Genomic DNA, 13,133 nt, shown 5'->3' with positions numbered 1-13,133 from the left:
AGCTTTGAAGCAGTGAAGAAAATGCTGGTGGATAGCCATTGTTTGACCCCACACTGCACACCGTAGTGTCCACGGATATGTTGGACTATGGTTTAGGTGGCGTATTGTCACAAGTGGGCCCAGACAAGGTTGAAAGGACTGTGGCCTTCGCATCTCGAACCCTCTGTGTTGCTGAGGGTAAATACTACAGCCCGACCGATATATCGGTTTGGCCGATATATCGGCCATTATTTGACTTTTTTGACGACATCGGGATCGGCAGTTATGCAGCCGATGTGTCCCAATTTTTAAATAAGTATAATAAACAAAAAAACATTGATTATTTATCTGTACTTCTCTGATTGAATGTTGTAATTGGGATGGCAGGTATGCCATCCCACCAAGTTACGCCTTGGCGGGGGCATGCCCCATACCTATACAGCACTGAGAGTTTGGCACTTTTCAGGGTTCCCCACAGAAATAACCACAACAGCCACAGACACTCAGCCCTTAAAAACATTAAATTCTGTACATTCTGACCCCATTTCAACAGACAGATTTCATAAACAACTTCACATGTCCACACAATAAAGCCCCAAACTAAGGGGATTTTGCGTTTTCTCCTTCTTCTTCTTCTTCTCTTTCTTCTTCTTCTTCTCATTCTTATTTTTCCTGCCGCCTATCCCACTAACAACATGTCTCCCCATTGGACATTTCACTGACACCAGCCAAATCTTCACCTACACGACCCAATCAAAAACACGCATACACACGCAAAATACCCATACCTTTTTACTCTGAAACATTTCCAGTTTAAACAGCTAGTCCGCCTGTGGCCTAGTGGGCAAGGTTACAGTCTTGGGAACATGGGGTCATAGGTTCAAACCCAGCTAGGAACACCTTTTTTTAAAGGAGTACCATGGTGATTTTCACACTTTCTCTGTTTTATGTGCTATTTGCACAAGAGACATTGAAGAAACACAATGGGTAAAGTATTAAATATGTCCGTTCTGTATTTTTGGAGAAATATGCGTTTTAAATGTATCGTCCTATTTTCAACCGGTTGAGAAAGTTCTCAACTTGGTGCCTCACGAACACAGTAACCACTCCCCTTTCCACGCCCCGTAAACCCATGGATAACTCGAGACCCGTAGTTCGCGCCGCTGGTTTACGGGCAAGACAATGCAAATATTTCACTAACGTTAGGTTCACTTAAATTAGAGTGCCTTTTAAGGACTATTAGATTATTTCTGCTTATATTCATTTAGCTAGCTAGCTAACGTTAGCTAACTAGGTCGTTTGCTTTCATAAGGCAATGCTATCGATAACGTTAGCTAGCTAGTTTGCTTTTATGAGGACGTCATAGTTGTGCTTTTATCTTAACTTGGCTAGTTAGATAGCAAAAATTTGAATTGGATATAAGTCAACATCCTTATCTTAGCTATCTATTGATACTTGATATACTACTAAGCTAGCTAGTTTGTGAAAAGTCTCCCAAAAATACCGCTTATCATGGGGCTAGCTATGGTAACGGGGCACGGTCTGTCAATCGTAGCTAACTGACAGTTCTCATTACCACGCCCAGACGGTTCGGGTGAACTTTTATAGTGGGAAATTTAGGCTTAGAAAAATATGCACATTTGTTTTGTTGTTGCCTAAAGACAACTGGGAAGTGTCACGTTCAACCACCATGTTACTCCTTTAACCTGCTTCGACCCTCACTAATAATTGTCTACTACTTATCAATTATTGCTTTTGCACCATATCTAACCGCTGTTCACCGTTCAGTTATTAACCGGCTACAATATTGCTAAGCCATATGCATTATGACGTACCGTCTGTACGTTCAGTTATTAACCGGCTACAATATTGCTAAGCCATATGGATTCAACGGGAGCTCTTCTGTGCTTACTGGCCTGTGTTCTTCTTTAAAACCACCGGCAGGTTTCCTAATGATATTTCACGAATTGCATAGCTATGGCATGGTGCTGCACTAACGAAGTCACAGACTGGTAAACCTCCGGTTTAAGGCTTGAATCCCGCCTCGCCCTCAGGCAGATAATTTCCTCTTTTACACTAACGTTTTCTTACGCTTATATTTGCTTTACCAAAACTCACTCACGGCCACCCATATGCATTTCATGACGGCAAATGTATTCCTTTTATTAACAAGTTACACCAGTTCACCACTGTGCCGTTTCTACTAACTATATTTCTTCACTTGGCTACCTTACAAAACCTTCTTCAGCAAACGCCACGTTTCTACATTCATGTTACCTCGCCCTGTTCTCTATCTAGCCACATACAGACAATTACTACGTATGTACGTTCTGCAACTCCGCATTAAAACATAACATTTAATATCATGATTCACTCATAAATATAACTACTAGCACTGAACATGAGAAAAACACATTAGTGGAATAGATTGCACACGTTATTTAACCCTCCACTTCATCAATTAATGTTTAATACAGACTGTTATATATACCGTTTGATAAGGAAACTAAGCTCGCTCATGGTCACTTCATTTATTTCGCACTATAGTCTGTGATCATGTCAACCTTCACCTACATGCCCATTCTGCTAAAAACATATGGTTTCAACTACGAAATTTCATCATTTCGCCTAATTTATCTCACACTGTTGTTATTTTCCCATATGCAAAGCTTGCTGGGACATATGCGTCTGCTCCTATTCTCCACTATCAATTTTTCCGGTTCCAGCTTAACAAAACAGTAAAGAGGATTCCTACCTACAGATAAGCCTATCAAAATGCCTTATAAACCTTACAAACACTAAAAGTGCATCTTCACGAAATAACAGACAACGGAGCAGGACAGAAGGGTACACAAGTTGCGACCTAGGCAGCTCTAATTCTACGGGCTTGCTGATTCTTTTGTCAATCAAGGCTCGTTGGATGCCCGTCAAATTACGCCACCGCACAAATTGTCACAGCCACTGTTTTACATATATAGCAAACCGAAACTGCTAAACGTACACGCTCATCAGACTGTACAAATTCACACAAGGATAGCCATAATCCACAACCGTTTCTTACAGGGTCACTTCGCATTTCTCACTCTCGTAATAAAACGCTTTGCAAAAAGAAATGATATCTCATAAAAAACACGTTTTCAACGTACAAAAATGCCAAGTTACTCACACATACAAGACATACACCGTCTTGTATTTTGTATTTTTTTTAATCTCATTTTTTTTATGAGATTGCTATTTACTAGAATTATCCAGTAGAGGAAGCTCTAATACAAGTGTGAACTGCAGCAGCTGACGCGTTACTTCTGTAATAAGACGTTTGTCACTCGTGCCTCATCCAATATTCTCCACTGCAAGACTTGTCTGCACATATTCGATTGCCGCAATAAAGGTATGTATATTTAGTGAAAGTTTTTAATTGGATGCGTTTATACGACCACTATGTTTATCAATCCTCATTATCGAGCGAGCTAGCTAACATATTTGGGCAAGCTAGCTGGCTAGCAAGCCTTTATGAAGTGGCAGTGAGCACATAAGCAGCGTAGGATCTACATTTCCAGAGGACATCGCTGTATTCTCAAATAAATAACCAGCCAAAATAAAATGGTGATTGAATGCATCACACATTTGTTTTTTTTATCTGAGATAATGATATTAGCTACTATATGATGCTGTGTCAACAGACAACTTGCAAGCGAGTGTGTCATCTAGTCACGCGTCATTGTAGCAAGCTAACCAGACAGTAAAAACGCAGATAAAACACTTATAACGTGGATCATTTTAAGCCATGTTATCTAGCTTTGCCGTGATAACATGAGAGAAGGATTGCTGTTGGAGAAGTGAATCAACCAACAGTTAGCGCGGGTAACCTGCACGAAAGCGCATTGTAGTTTTTTTCACGTATTTCATCCAGTCAATTTAATTTTATCTAACGTTACACTTGATTCACTCATTAGCTCCACTAGATAATGTCTTACTCTTTGAGATCATGTAGTAGAAATAAAATAAGAAAATATAATTCATTTAACTTATAAATGAATATATAATAAGAAGTAATGAGGCTGTGTCAATAGCTAATGTGTTATTGCGAGCGAGTGTGTCATCTAGTCATGCGTCAGAGCGCATTGTAGTTTTTTTCACCACCAAATTCTTATGGACAGGGAAGCTCGCTAGATAAAGTCTTACTCTTTGAGATCATGTAGTAGGAATAAAATAAGAAAATATAATGAATTTACTGAGAATAGATACTATGATAACAAATTGATAACAAATAATGATAACAAATTAATAACAACAACACCAATAATAATAATATTCATAAAAATGCATGTTTGAAACTGGAAAACTGATTTTTTTAAATTAATTTTTTATAGATGACTGGAAAAGAAAGGAGTAAAAGCAAGATGTGGAGTTATTTTGATTTCACACACTTAAAGATGGTGTTAATATATATATTTAATTTAATATCATCTTTTACATTTTTTTTTATCTAAAAAGTTCTTTGTGTGTTTATTTTTATTTGTTTGCTTATAAGTTAAATGTTCTTAAATATAGAAACTTTAATAAAATATAGGTGTTTCAAATTGATTTGAAAATGTTGCACTTTTTGACAAAATATTGGTCAAAACATCGGTAATCGGTGGGCTAGGACTCTCCAAAATCGGGATCGGCATCGGACCCAAAAATCTGGCATCGGTCGGGCTCTAGTAAATACGCTACAGTGGAAAAAGAAGCCCTAGCTTGTGTTTGGGCTGTTGAAAGGTGGCGTACTTACCTGTCGGGCCGCCGCTTCACCCTACAGACAGATCACCAGGCGCTGACAACCCTGCTGACCACAAAGGGCATCGGGTGTGCTGGTCTACGTGTGTCAAGATGGTTTGCTCATCTCATGTCCTTCAATTATGATCATCTACCGTCCAAGCTCTGAAAATGCTCCAGCCGACTGCATGTCCCGCGTACTCTTACCTGCTGCTCCATCGGCTGATGGTACCGCTGCTTCTGCGCAGGCTGACGACAGCGACGCAGAGTTCATTGCTCTCCTCTCTACTGCTCGCAAGATGTTGTCTGCTGCTGATCTTGACTCTTGAACTTCAGCCCTGAGCTTACAAGACTCTGCGCTCAGATCACACGTGGCTGGCCTCCTTCACCTCAAGGCCTCGATCCTGAACTGCTGCCATACTATAAGCTCAGCCTGGAACTGTCTGTTTAAGACAATTTCATTCTTCGTGGCTCTCGGCTGATTGTACCCATTGCCCTCCGCCCTGTCCTGATTTCCATTGCACACAAGTCTCATCAGGGGGTGGTGCGGACAAGCAATGACTCCGTGACCTCTGCTGGTGGCCAAAGATGGATGCTCAGGTGCTCAGCGCCATCCGCTCCTGCCATTGGTGCCAGTCGAATGACAAAACCGTTAAGCCACACCCAGTTCCACTACAACCAGTGCCTCTTCCGGATGGGCCATAGCAGAAGGTTGCCATGGATATCGTTGGGCCATTTGATACAGACTGCAGGTATGCAATCACCCTGACTGACTACTATAGCAAATGGCCTGAGGTTGCCTTTACTCAGAACATTTCTACTGACACCGTGATTGCGTTCCTGTCATCTGTGTTCAGTCAGCATGGCAACCCGCTGAGCATTGTAACAGATAATGATGTCCAGTTCACCTCTGCAACCTTTGCTGCCTTCCTGGAGGAAATACAAATCTGCCATAATCGCTCCTGTCTCTACTATCCCGCGGCCAATGGGGCCATAGAAAGAAACAGGGTGCTCAAACAAACCATACAGTTAGCCATTCAGCAACACCAGCTATGGAAACCAGCCGTAACTGACTTTTTGCAAGTCTATCGTGATACACCCCACGCCACAACTGGTACTTCGCCCTTTGAGCTGCTCCATGGACAACCGATGCGCACAAAGCTGACTCTGTTGCCACCTGCTCCTACATCCTTGCTGACGAACATGGACGTTCGCCGCAGGGTCAGCCAATGCCAGCACAAAATTAAGGTGTATACGGATGTCAAACAAGGTGCTCGTTCTCCTTGTTTCCAAAAAAGGGACAAAGTGCAAGTGAGAAACCTGTTATATGTCCCTAAAAGACACAGGAAGTTCAGTGACCCTCTAACAATAAGTGAGAAGGTTGGTGAAGGCACATACATACTGAGTAACGGTAAAACCCGGAACGCCTCCCACATTACTGCATTCCCCGACACCATAGCTACACACACGCGCACAAATGAGGAAACTAAGCCACGTGATCTCACTTGCACACCCAGGCCCATGCGAGATACTCGCCAGCCTAGCTGGCTGAAGGACTACTTGACTTGACTACATGCAGTTACATGCAGTTACACTGTAGAATGTTTCACACCTGTGATTTTTGTGTGTTGCACTTAAGTGACCTCATGACTTGTTGAATTGATTACCGTAATTTCCGGACTATAAGCCGCTACTTTTTTCCCATGCTTTGAACCCTGCGGCTTGTACAACGGTGCGGCTAATCTATGGCAGGAAATGCTGGAGACCGGAAAAGAGTGAGACAGGCAGTTCGCGCGAACCACGAAAGCAAAAGTGGAACCAAATGCAGTACGAGAGACAGAACGAGAGCAAGACAGACATTACGAGAGCAAGACAGTTTGCGCAAAGGAAGTTTTCATGCACAAACCCTCATTATGGAAAAGAAACGAAGAATTGCATATGATGCAGCTTTTAAGTTAAAGGCAGTCGATCTGGCTGTCAAAGAAGGAAATAGAGCTGCTGCACGTACCCTTGGCATCAATGAATCAATGGTGAGACGTTGGAGACGCCAGCGTGAAGAACTGGCTCAATGCAAAAAGACGAAAAAAGCTTTCAGAGGTAACAAAAGCAGATGGCCCGAACTTGAAGACTTTCTTGAAGATTGGCTGAACACACAGAGAGCAGACGGCCGCGGTGTTTCCACCGTGCAGATCCGACTGAAAGCCAAAACAGTCGCCACCGAAATGAAGATTGAAGATTTTAGAGGTGGACCATCCTGGTGTTTCAGATTTATGAAACGAAAAGGACTGTCCATCAGGGCGCAGACGACTGTGTGTCAGCAACTCCCTCCCGACTACGAGGAAAAAATAACAAACTTCCGCGAATTCACACAAAGAAAGATAGACGAATATTCCATCGGACCGGACGAGATCATAAATATGGATGAAGTGCCTTTGACGTTTGACCTGCCTCTCACTAGGACTGTTAACAAGACAGGTGAATCGACCATCATGTTGAGAACCACTGGCCATGAGAGAACGAATTTCACTTGTGTTCTGGGCTGCACAGCATCCGGAAAAAAGCTTCCGCCAATGGTGATTTTTAAGCGGATGACTATGCCAAAAGAAAAGATCCCGAACGGCATCTCCGTTAAAGTCAACAAGAAAGGGTGGATGATGGAAAGCGTAATGAAGGAGTGGCTGAATGAGTGCTACGGGAAGCGACCTGGAGGATTCTTTCGCCAAAAAAAAGCATTGCTCGTTTTGGACAGCATGAGGGCCCATATAACAGATTCTGTGAAAGCAGCCATCAAGGGCACAAACTCAATTCCAGCTGTGATTCCTGGGGGCACAACGAAGCATCTGCAGCCACTCGACATCAGTGTGAATCGTGCGTTCAAAGTGGCACTACGCGTTCAGTGGGAGGCGTGGATGACTAGCGGCGAGAAATCATTCACCAAAACTGGTCGCATGCGAAAAGCAACTTTTGCTCAAGTCTGCCAGTGGATCCTGACAGCGTGGAGAAGTGTCAAAATATCCACGATCACCAACGGGTTTCGAAAGGCTGGACTGCTGCGTGATGAAGAGGAGGACGCCGCCACGGCTGAGGCCCTTAAGAGGATATTCGATTCCGACACTGACGAAAAGGAGTTCTTTGGTTTTGAGAGCGACGAAGGAGAGACTGGGAGAGTGGCTGACGAAGCCACCCTGAGGCTGTTCGTTTCCGACACTGAAGAAGAGGACTTTGGTGGTTTTAGTACGCAGGAAGAAGACGAAGATGAGGATGAATGACTGACTTTTCTTGTTACAGCCGTGTTACTGGATTAATGGATTAATGGATTAATGGACTGGACTTTTCTGGGAGGCTGGTTATATTTTAAGCAGCCGTGTTACTGCACCTTTAGGCCTACTGCCGTGTTACAGGCACTTTTAATTTAGCACTTTTAAAAAACACATTTAATTTAGCCATTGATATTGCCTCGTCAAGCGCTGTAAGCTTTGTTTATGGTACGTGCGCTGGGAGCGCACCGTTTATTATTTTTGCACAGTAAATACGTTTCGAATGCTGTGAAAGTTTGTGTGTCTGAAACGCTATGTGATACAGTACAGTTTACACAGCACGGTACATGTTCCGTACTATTGCACTAAATGGTAACACTTGAATAAGTTATGCAAATATGCAACTTGTTTGTAGGAAATGTTAATAAGATGGAAGCTTCCCCAAACAGCCATCTCTTTCCTGACAATCCCCTCTGTGCACGAACCCTTACATATGGTAATTAAACATTTAAACACCTGCGGCTTATAGTCTAGTGCGGCTTGTATATGTACACATTTGTTTTTTTCCCTAAATTTAGCTGGTGCGGCTTATATTCAGGTGCGTTTTATAGTCCGGAAATTACGGTAATATTGGGTTGTACTGGAGGTTAACTGTTAATGTACTGTTTCTGTCAGAGGGGTTTGGTTTGTTCTGTATATCCATCTTGTATATTATGTCAGCCTAAATGATCTTTCCATTGCCTGGACCAATAATACGCTGATTAATGGGATTTTCTCATACTTGACTGTATTGATAATGAAGGCGTGAAGCAGTTGTAGTAACTTGGAATCGACTCACCGATGACAGAGACGGGGCGACATAGCTCAGGAGAGACCGATTGTCTGGCAGTCGGAGGGTTGCCGGTTCAAACCCCACCCTGGGCGTGTCAAAGTGTCCTTGAGCAGGACATCTAATCCCTAACTGCTCTGGCGAATGAGAGGCATCAATTGTAAAGTGCTTTGGATAAGAGTGCTATATAAATGCAGTCCATTTTAGTCTGCAATATTTTGCTGAGCAACCGCAAAGCATGACATCACCATAACGTGCCTTCTTCTTCTCTCTTTCTTACAGGAGACGATACCACAGAACCCCAAATACCAATACCAGGTAAGTATTGAAGACTAGGCACCATCTACTGATGAACCTCCAAATAACATTGTTTCCATTCACAACATCCCTCCCCCCTTAAGATTCCAACTAACCAAAAACAAAAATCTGAAATGCTTTGGAAGAATGTAAATAACACACACACACACACACACACACAAATATATATATATACAAGCATTACATTTCTTTTAACCCAAACCTATTTCCCAAACTCCTAAAAAAAAACTGCGCTCACATTGTCCACTCAGTTACATCTGAAAAACAACTGGGTAACTTTGTCACTCTTGTGGAGGAGCGAACCACCGGTGCACTGTTTGGTGTCTCTTTTTTTGCCAGAGGTGTAGTCTCTCCCTGCCCTGTCTCATTGGTTGCCCTTGCCCCTGAGGCTATGTCCTCAGTGCCGGGAAAAGTGTCCTCCTGTGCCGTGTCAGCCATTGGTGTTAGTCCCTGGGTGCTAACTGGAGAAGTAGAACTCACTGCGTCCTCGGCAACCTCTTCTGGAACCACTGTTGCTTTTCTTTGGAGTATTTGATCCACATGTCTGCGGACCACCCTTCTGTCCCCCCAGAATTATCCTGTAGGAAACAGGTCCTGTCGGTTTTTCTATTACTCCTGGAATCCATCTTTGGTCCATAACCAAATTTTTAGTCAGAATCGTGTCTCCTATAGGGTTGCAAAATTCCGGGAATATTCAAGGATGGAAACTTTCCATGGGAATTAACGGGAATTTATGGGAATTAACGGGAAATAACGGGAATAAAATGGAAATATAGCCCTATTTGCTCAGGCTGCATTTACCATGTCATATGCAGATAGAAACAAACCTTTTACCATATCATAAGCAGACATAATTGCAAACATTCTCTATGCCCCCCCTCCAAAAAAAAACCATTTTTCTTAACACCTAAACCCCCCCCCCTAAAAACAGTCTTCCGAGTGTTGTTTTAGAATTCTATTTACATAGAGAGTTGAAGCGCAAGTTTTTAGAAAAAGTCAAGGAATGACAGACATGTGGAATAAACATTAACAAAATACATCCCATTTTACTGCGCAAGGGGTCAGTTGAACCCGCGGTTCTAGTGACGAGTAGTATACCTGAGGAGTGCCAAGTGACGTTGGCAGCACACAACGTGACCAAAGACGGAAAGTTTTGAAGAGAAGCTAGCTGCTTGTCCAAAATTACCAATATTTATAAGACGTCTCCATGCCGCTTCACAGCCATAAAAATATCCTACTTATCAGACGGCATTAATTTCGTCAACGAAAAATATTTGTTACGACCTCTTTTTCCAGAACGAAAAGAACAATTCAGAATAGGCCTTAGGGTTTAAAGTGAACAACTCATTTATAAAATGTTTTACAATAAAGAATGAATGGAAATAGATTAATTAAAACTCCTCAATTAGTATGCTCAATCAAGCTACATCACATGGTAACAGCTAGCAGAAGGTATTAACAAGGTATAAACTGTGTACTTTGCATTAGGCCACTATCTGCCGGTTAACTGAAATATAAAAAATATAAAATATATTCACTCCAGTAATATAATCAAAGCTTACCTGAAAGCATGTAGTCATTTGGCTCAGACACATGATGGGAGAATGCACTGTGCATGCAGAGGGTTGTAATTTTACTGAATTCCTATTTAAAGGTGCAGTGTGTAGAATTTAGTGGCATCTAGCAGTGAGGTTGCAGATTGCAACCAACTGAATACCCCCCCTCACCCCTCCCTTTCCAAATACGTAGGACAAGCTACGGTGGCCTGTAAGTTCCAAAAATGATATCATCGTCTACGACAGCATCAAGTAGCCAAGTGTCAAGTGATGAGGTTCCTTGATAGATTTATAAATTGTATTTAGTTATTTAGTCTGTAAAACTATAGGCCATAACTTACATGTAAGATAGCGATTGTGATTGTTAATTGTTCCGCATTGTGGTAGCGTTTTATTGCTTTAACGTTAGCTGCTTTGCATGATAAATCATAGAAAGACATGATGCGTCACAAAAACTATTACACAACCAACTAACGCTTACATTACAGTGTGAAATATCTTCATTATAAAATACCACTAACCTATTTAAAGACACTCAATTTCAAAAACAATGTATATGACCAAAATATTTTGAGCAGTAGGCCTAATACTTACATAGCAATGATGAAATCTTATCTGTTTCAATAGACAGAGACAGAGTAAATCAATGATAAATTTCTATCCGCTTCTGTCTTACACCACAAAACAATATGGCTTAGCTATGCCCAGAAGTCCTCAATAATAATAGTATTTTCTGAGAAATTACGAAAAATCCTTAACAACATTTCGTTAGGTGTAGCGCATTTTACTGCTACCACAGAGTGAATGCGTAAGTGAATGCGATGATAACAAACCTTTGATTACGCTGACCAATGAAACGCTATTCCAAAAGCAAAATTAGACATGTTATACATCGTTAGAAAGCTTATACTCTCACCTACTGAATAAATGGATTGTCAATCAAGCCAGACTGTATTAAAAAGGGCGACAACGCCGTAAACAACACGTGTGGTATTACGCACAGCTATTTTGGAAGGTACCCAGGCAAAAGCACCCCCTCTAGAGCCGTTTGTCCATTCAGGGCTACTGTAGAAACATGGCGGTGCAACATGGCAGCCTCCGTGGAAGAGGACCCGCTCCCTATATAGATATAAAGGGCTCATTCTAAGGTAATGAAAACACAACGTTCTTATTTTCATGGGATTATACACTAATTAAAACATACTTATGAATATTATATTCCATTTCTGCCAAGTCTGTTTTGCTAGATGCCACTAAATTCTACACACTGCACCTTTAAAGGGATGCTGACAAATTATCAGTGCATGTGATGAAAGAGTGCGCTGCTGAATGCAGTGCATGGTTACAATTCAATTAAATGGGAATCCTTTTAACCAAAACATGCCATAACACCTAGTATTGCTTTTTTTATGTGTATTCCTCTCCAAATAAGTTTACTGTTAAAAGGTAAGATTTTTATATTGAAATTGTGCAAAATTTCCAAAATTCCCGAGTTTAACCTTCCTTCCAAAATTTCCGGAAATTTACCGGAAATATTTCGACCCTTTGCAACCCTAGTCTCCTACTCTAAACTGACAGCCACGTGCACACTTGTCATGTTTTTCTTTTTGTTTGTCCTGTCCTGTTCAATCCTTCCTTTTAGATCTGGATGCACTAGGTCCAGTGTGGACCTAAGCTTTCACCCTAACAACATTTCAGCCGGTGAGAGTGCTGTTACAGATTGTGGTGCAATCCTAGTTGAACAACACTTTGGCTATCTTGGTCTCTATACTACCGTCTGCACTTTTCTTCATCATTTCTTTGAAAATTTGGACTGCTCTCTCTGCTAGCCCGTTTGAGGAAGCATGATATGGAGCCGATGTGACATGTTTAATTCCATTTTCACTTAGGAATTCCTGGAATTCTGTGCTCATGAAACACTGTGCATTGTCTGACGCACAAATTTCAGGTAAACCTTGATTGCTAAAACTGGTGCGCAGGCAATCAATGGTGACTGCGGAGGTAGGGGAGCGTACCGGATAAACGTCCATCCATTTAGAATGGGCATCAATGACTATCAGGAACATCTTACCCATGAATGGACCTGCATAGTCCAGATGCAGCCTTTGCCAGGGTTACGCGGGCCACTCCCAGGGGTGGAGTGGAGCCACTGCTGGAGACTTTGTGTGTTCCTGACATGTACCACATGTTTTTGACCAGGGTTTCAATGGTTTCATCTAGTTTTTGCCACCAGAGATAACTATGAGCTAGTGCCTTCATGCGTGACACCCCGGGATGACCTTGGTGTAGCTGAGCCAATACAGCCTGCCGCCCTGGTGAGGGAATAATGACACGCTCCCCCCATAACACACAGCCGTCCTGGACATTCAGTTCTGTTTTTCTCACACTGTATGGTGAAAAGTCCTTTTCCGTCTCATGTGACCATACCTTATAGTAGAG

The 13,133-nt window shown here is 42.1% G+C and overlaps 1 protein-coding gene across 1 annotated transcript in view; it reads left to right on the top strand.

Annotated features, from left to right (window-relative positions):
* LOC118225819 (CD276 antigen-like) overlaps positions 1 to 13,133 on the top strand; it is a 74,580-nt gene that overhangs the window by 42,037 nt on the left and 19,410 nt on the right. Inside the window, exon 4 of the mRNA XM_035414795.1 lies at positions 9,103 to 9,138. Within this exon, the coding sequence (XP_035270686.1) occupies positions 9,103 to 9,138 (36 nt within the window). The remainder of the gene's footprint in view (positions 1 to 9,102; positions 9,139 to 13,133) is intronic.

Source organism: Anguilla anguilla, chromosome 4, assembly GCF_013347855.1.
Source record: "Anguilla anguilla isolate fAngAng1 chromosome 4, fAngAng1.pri, whole genome shotgun sequence".
Lineage (NCBI taxonomy): Eukaryota > Metazoa > Chordata > Actinopteri > Anguilliformes > Anguillidae > Anguilla > Anguilla anguilla.
The sequence above is the reverse complement of the archived record's forward strand: the minus strand, read 5'-3'. Positions and strand labels throughout refer to the sequence as shown.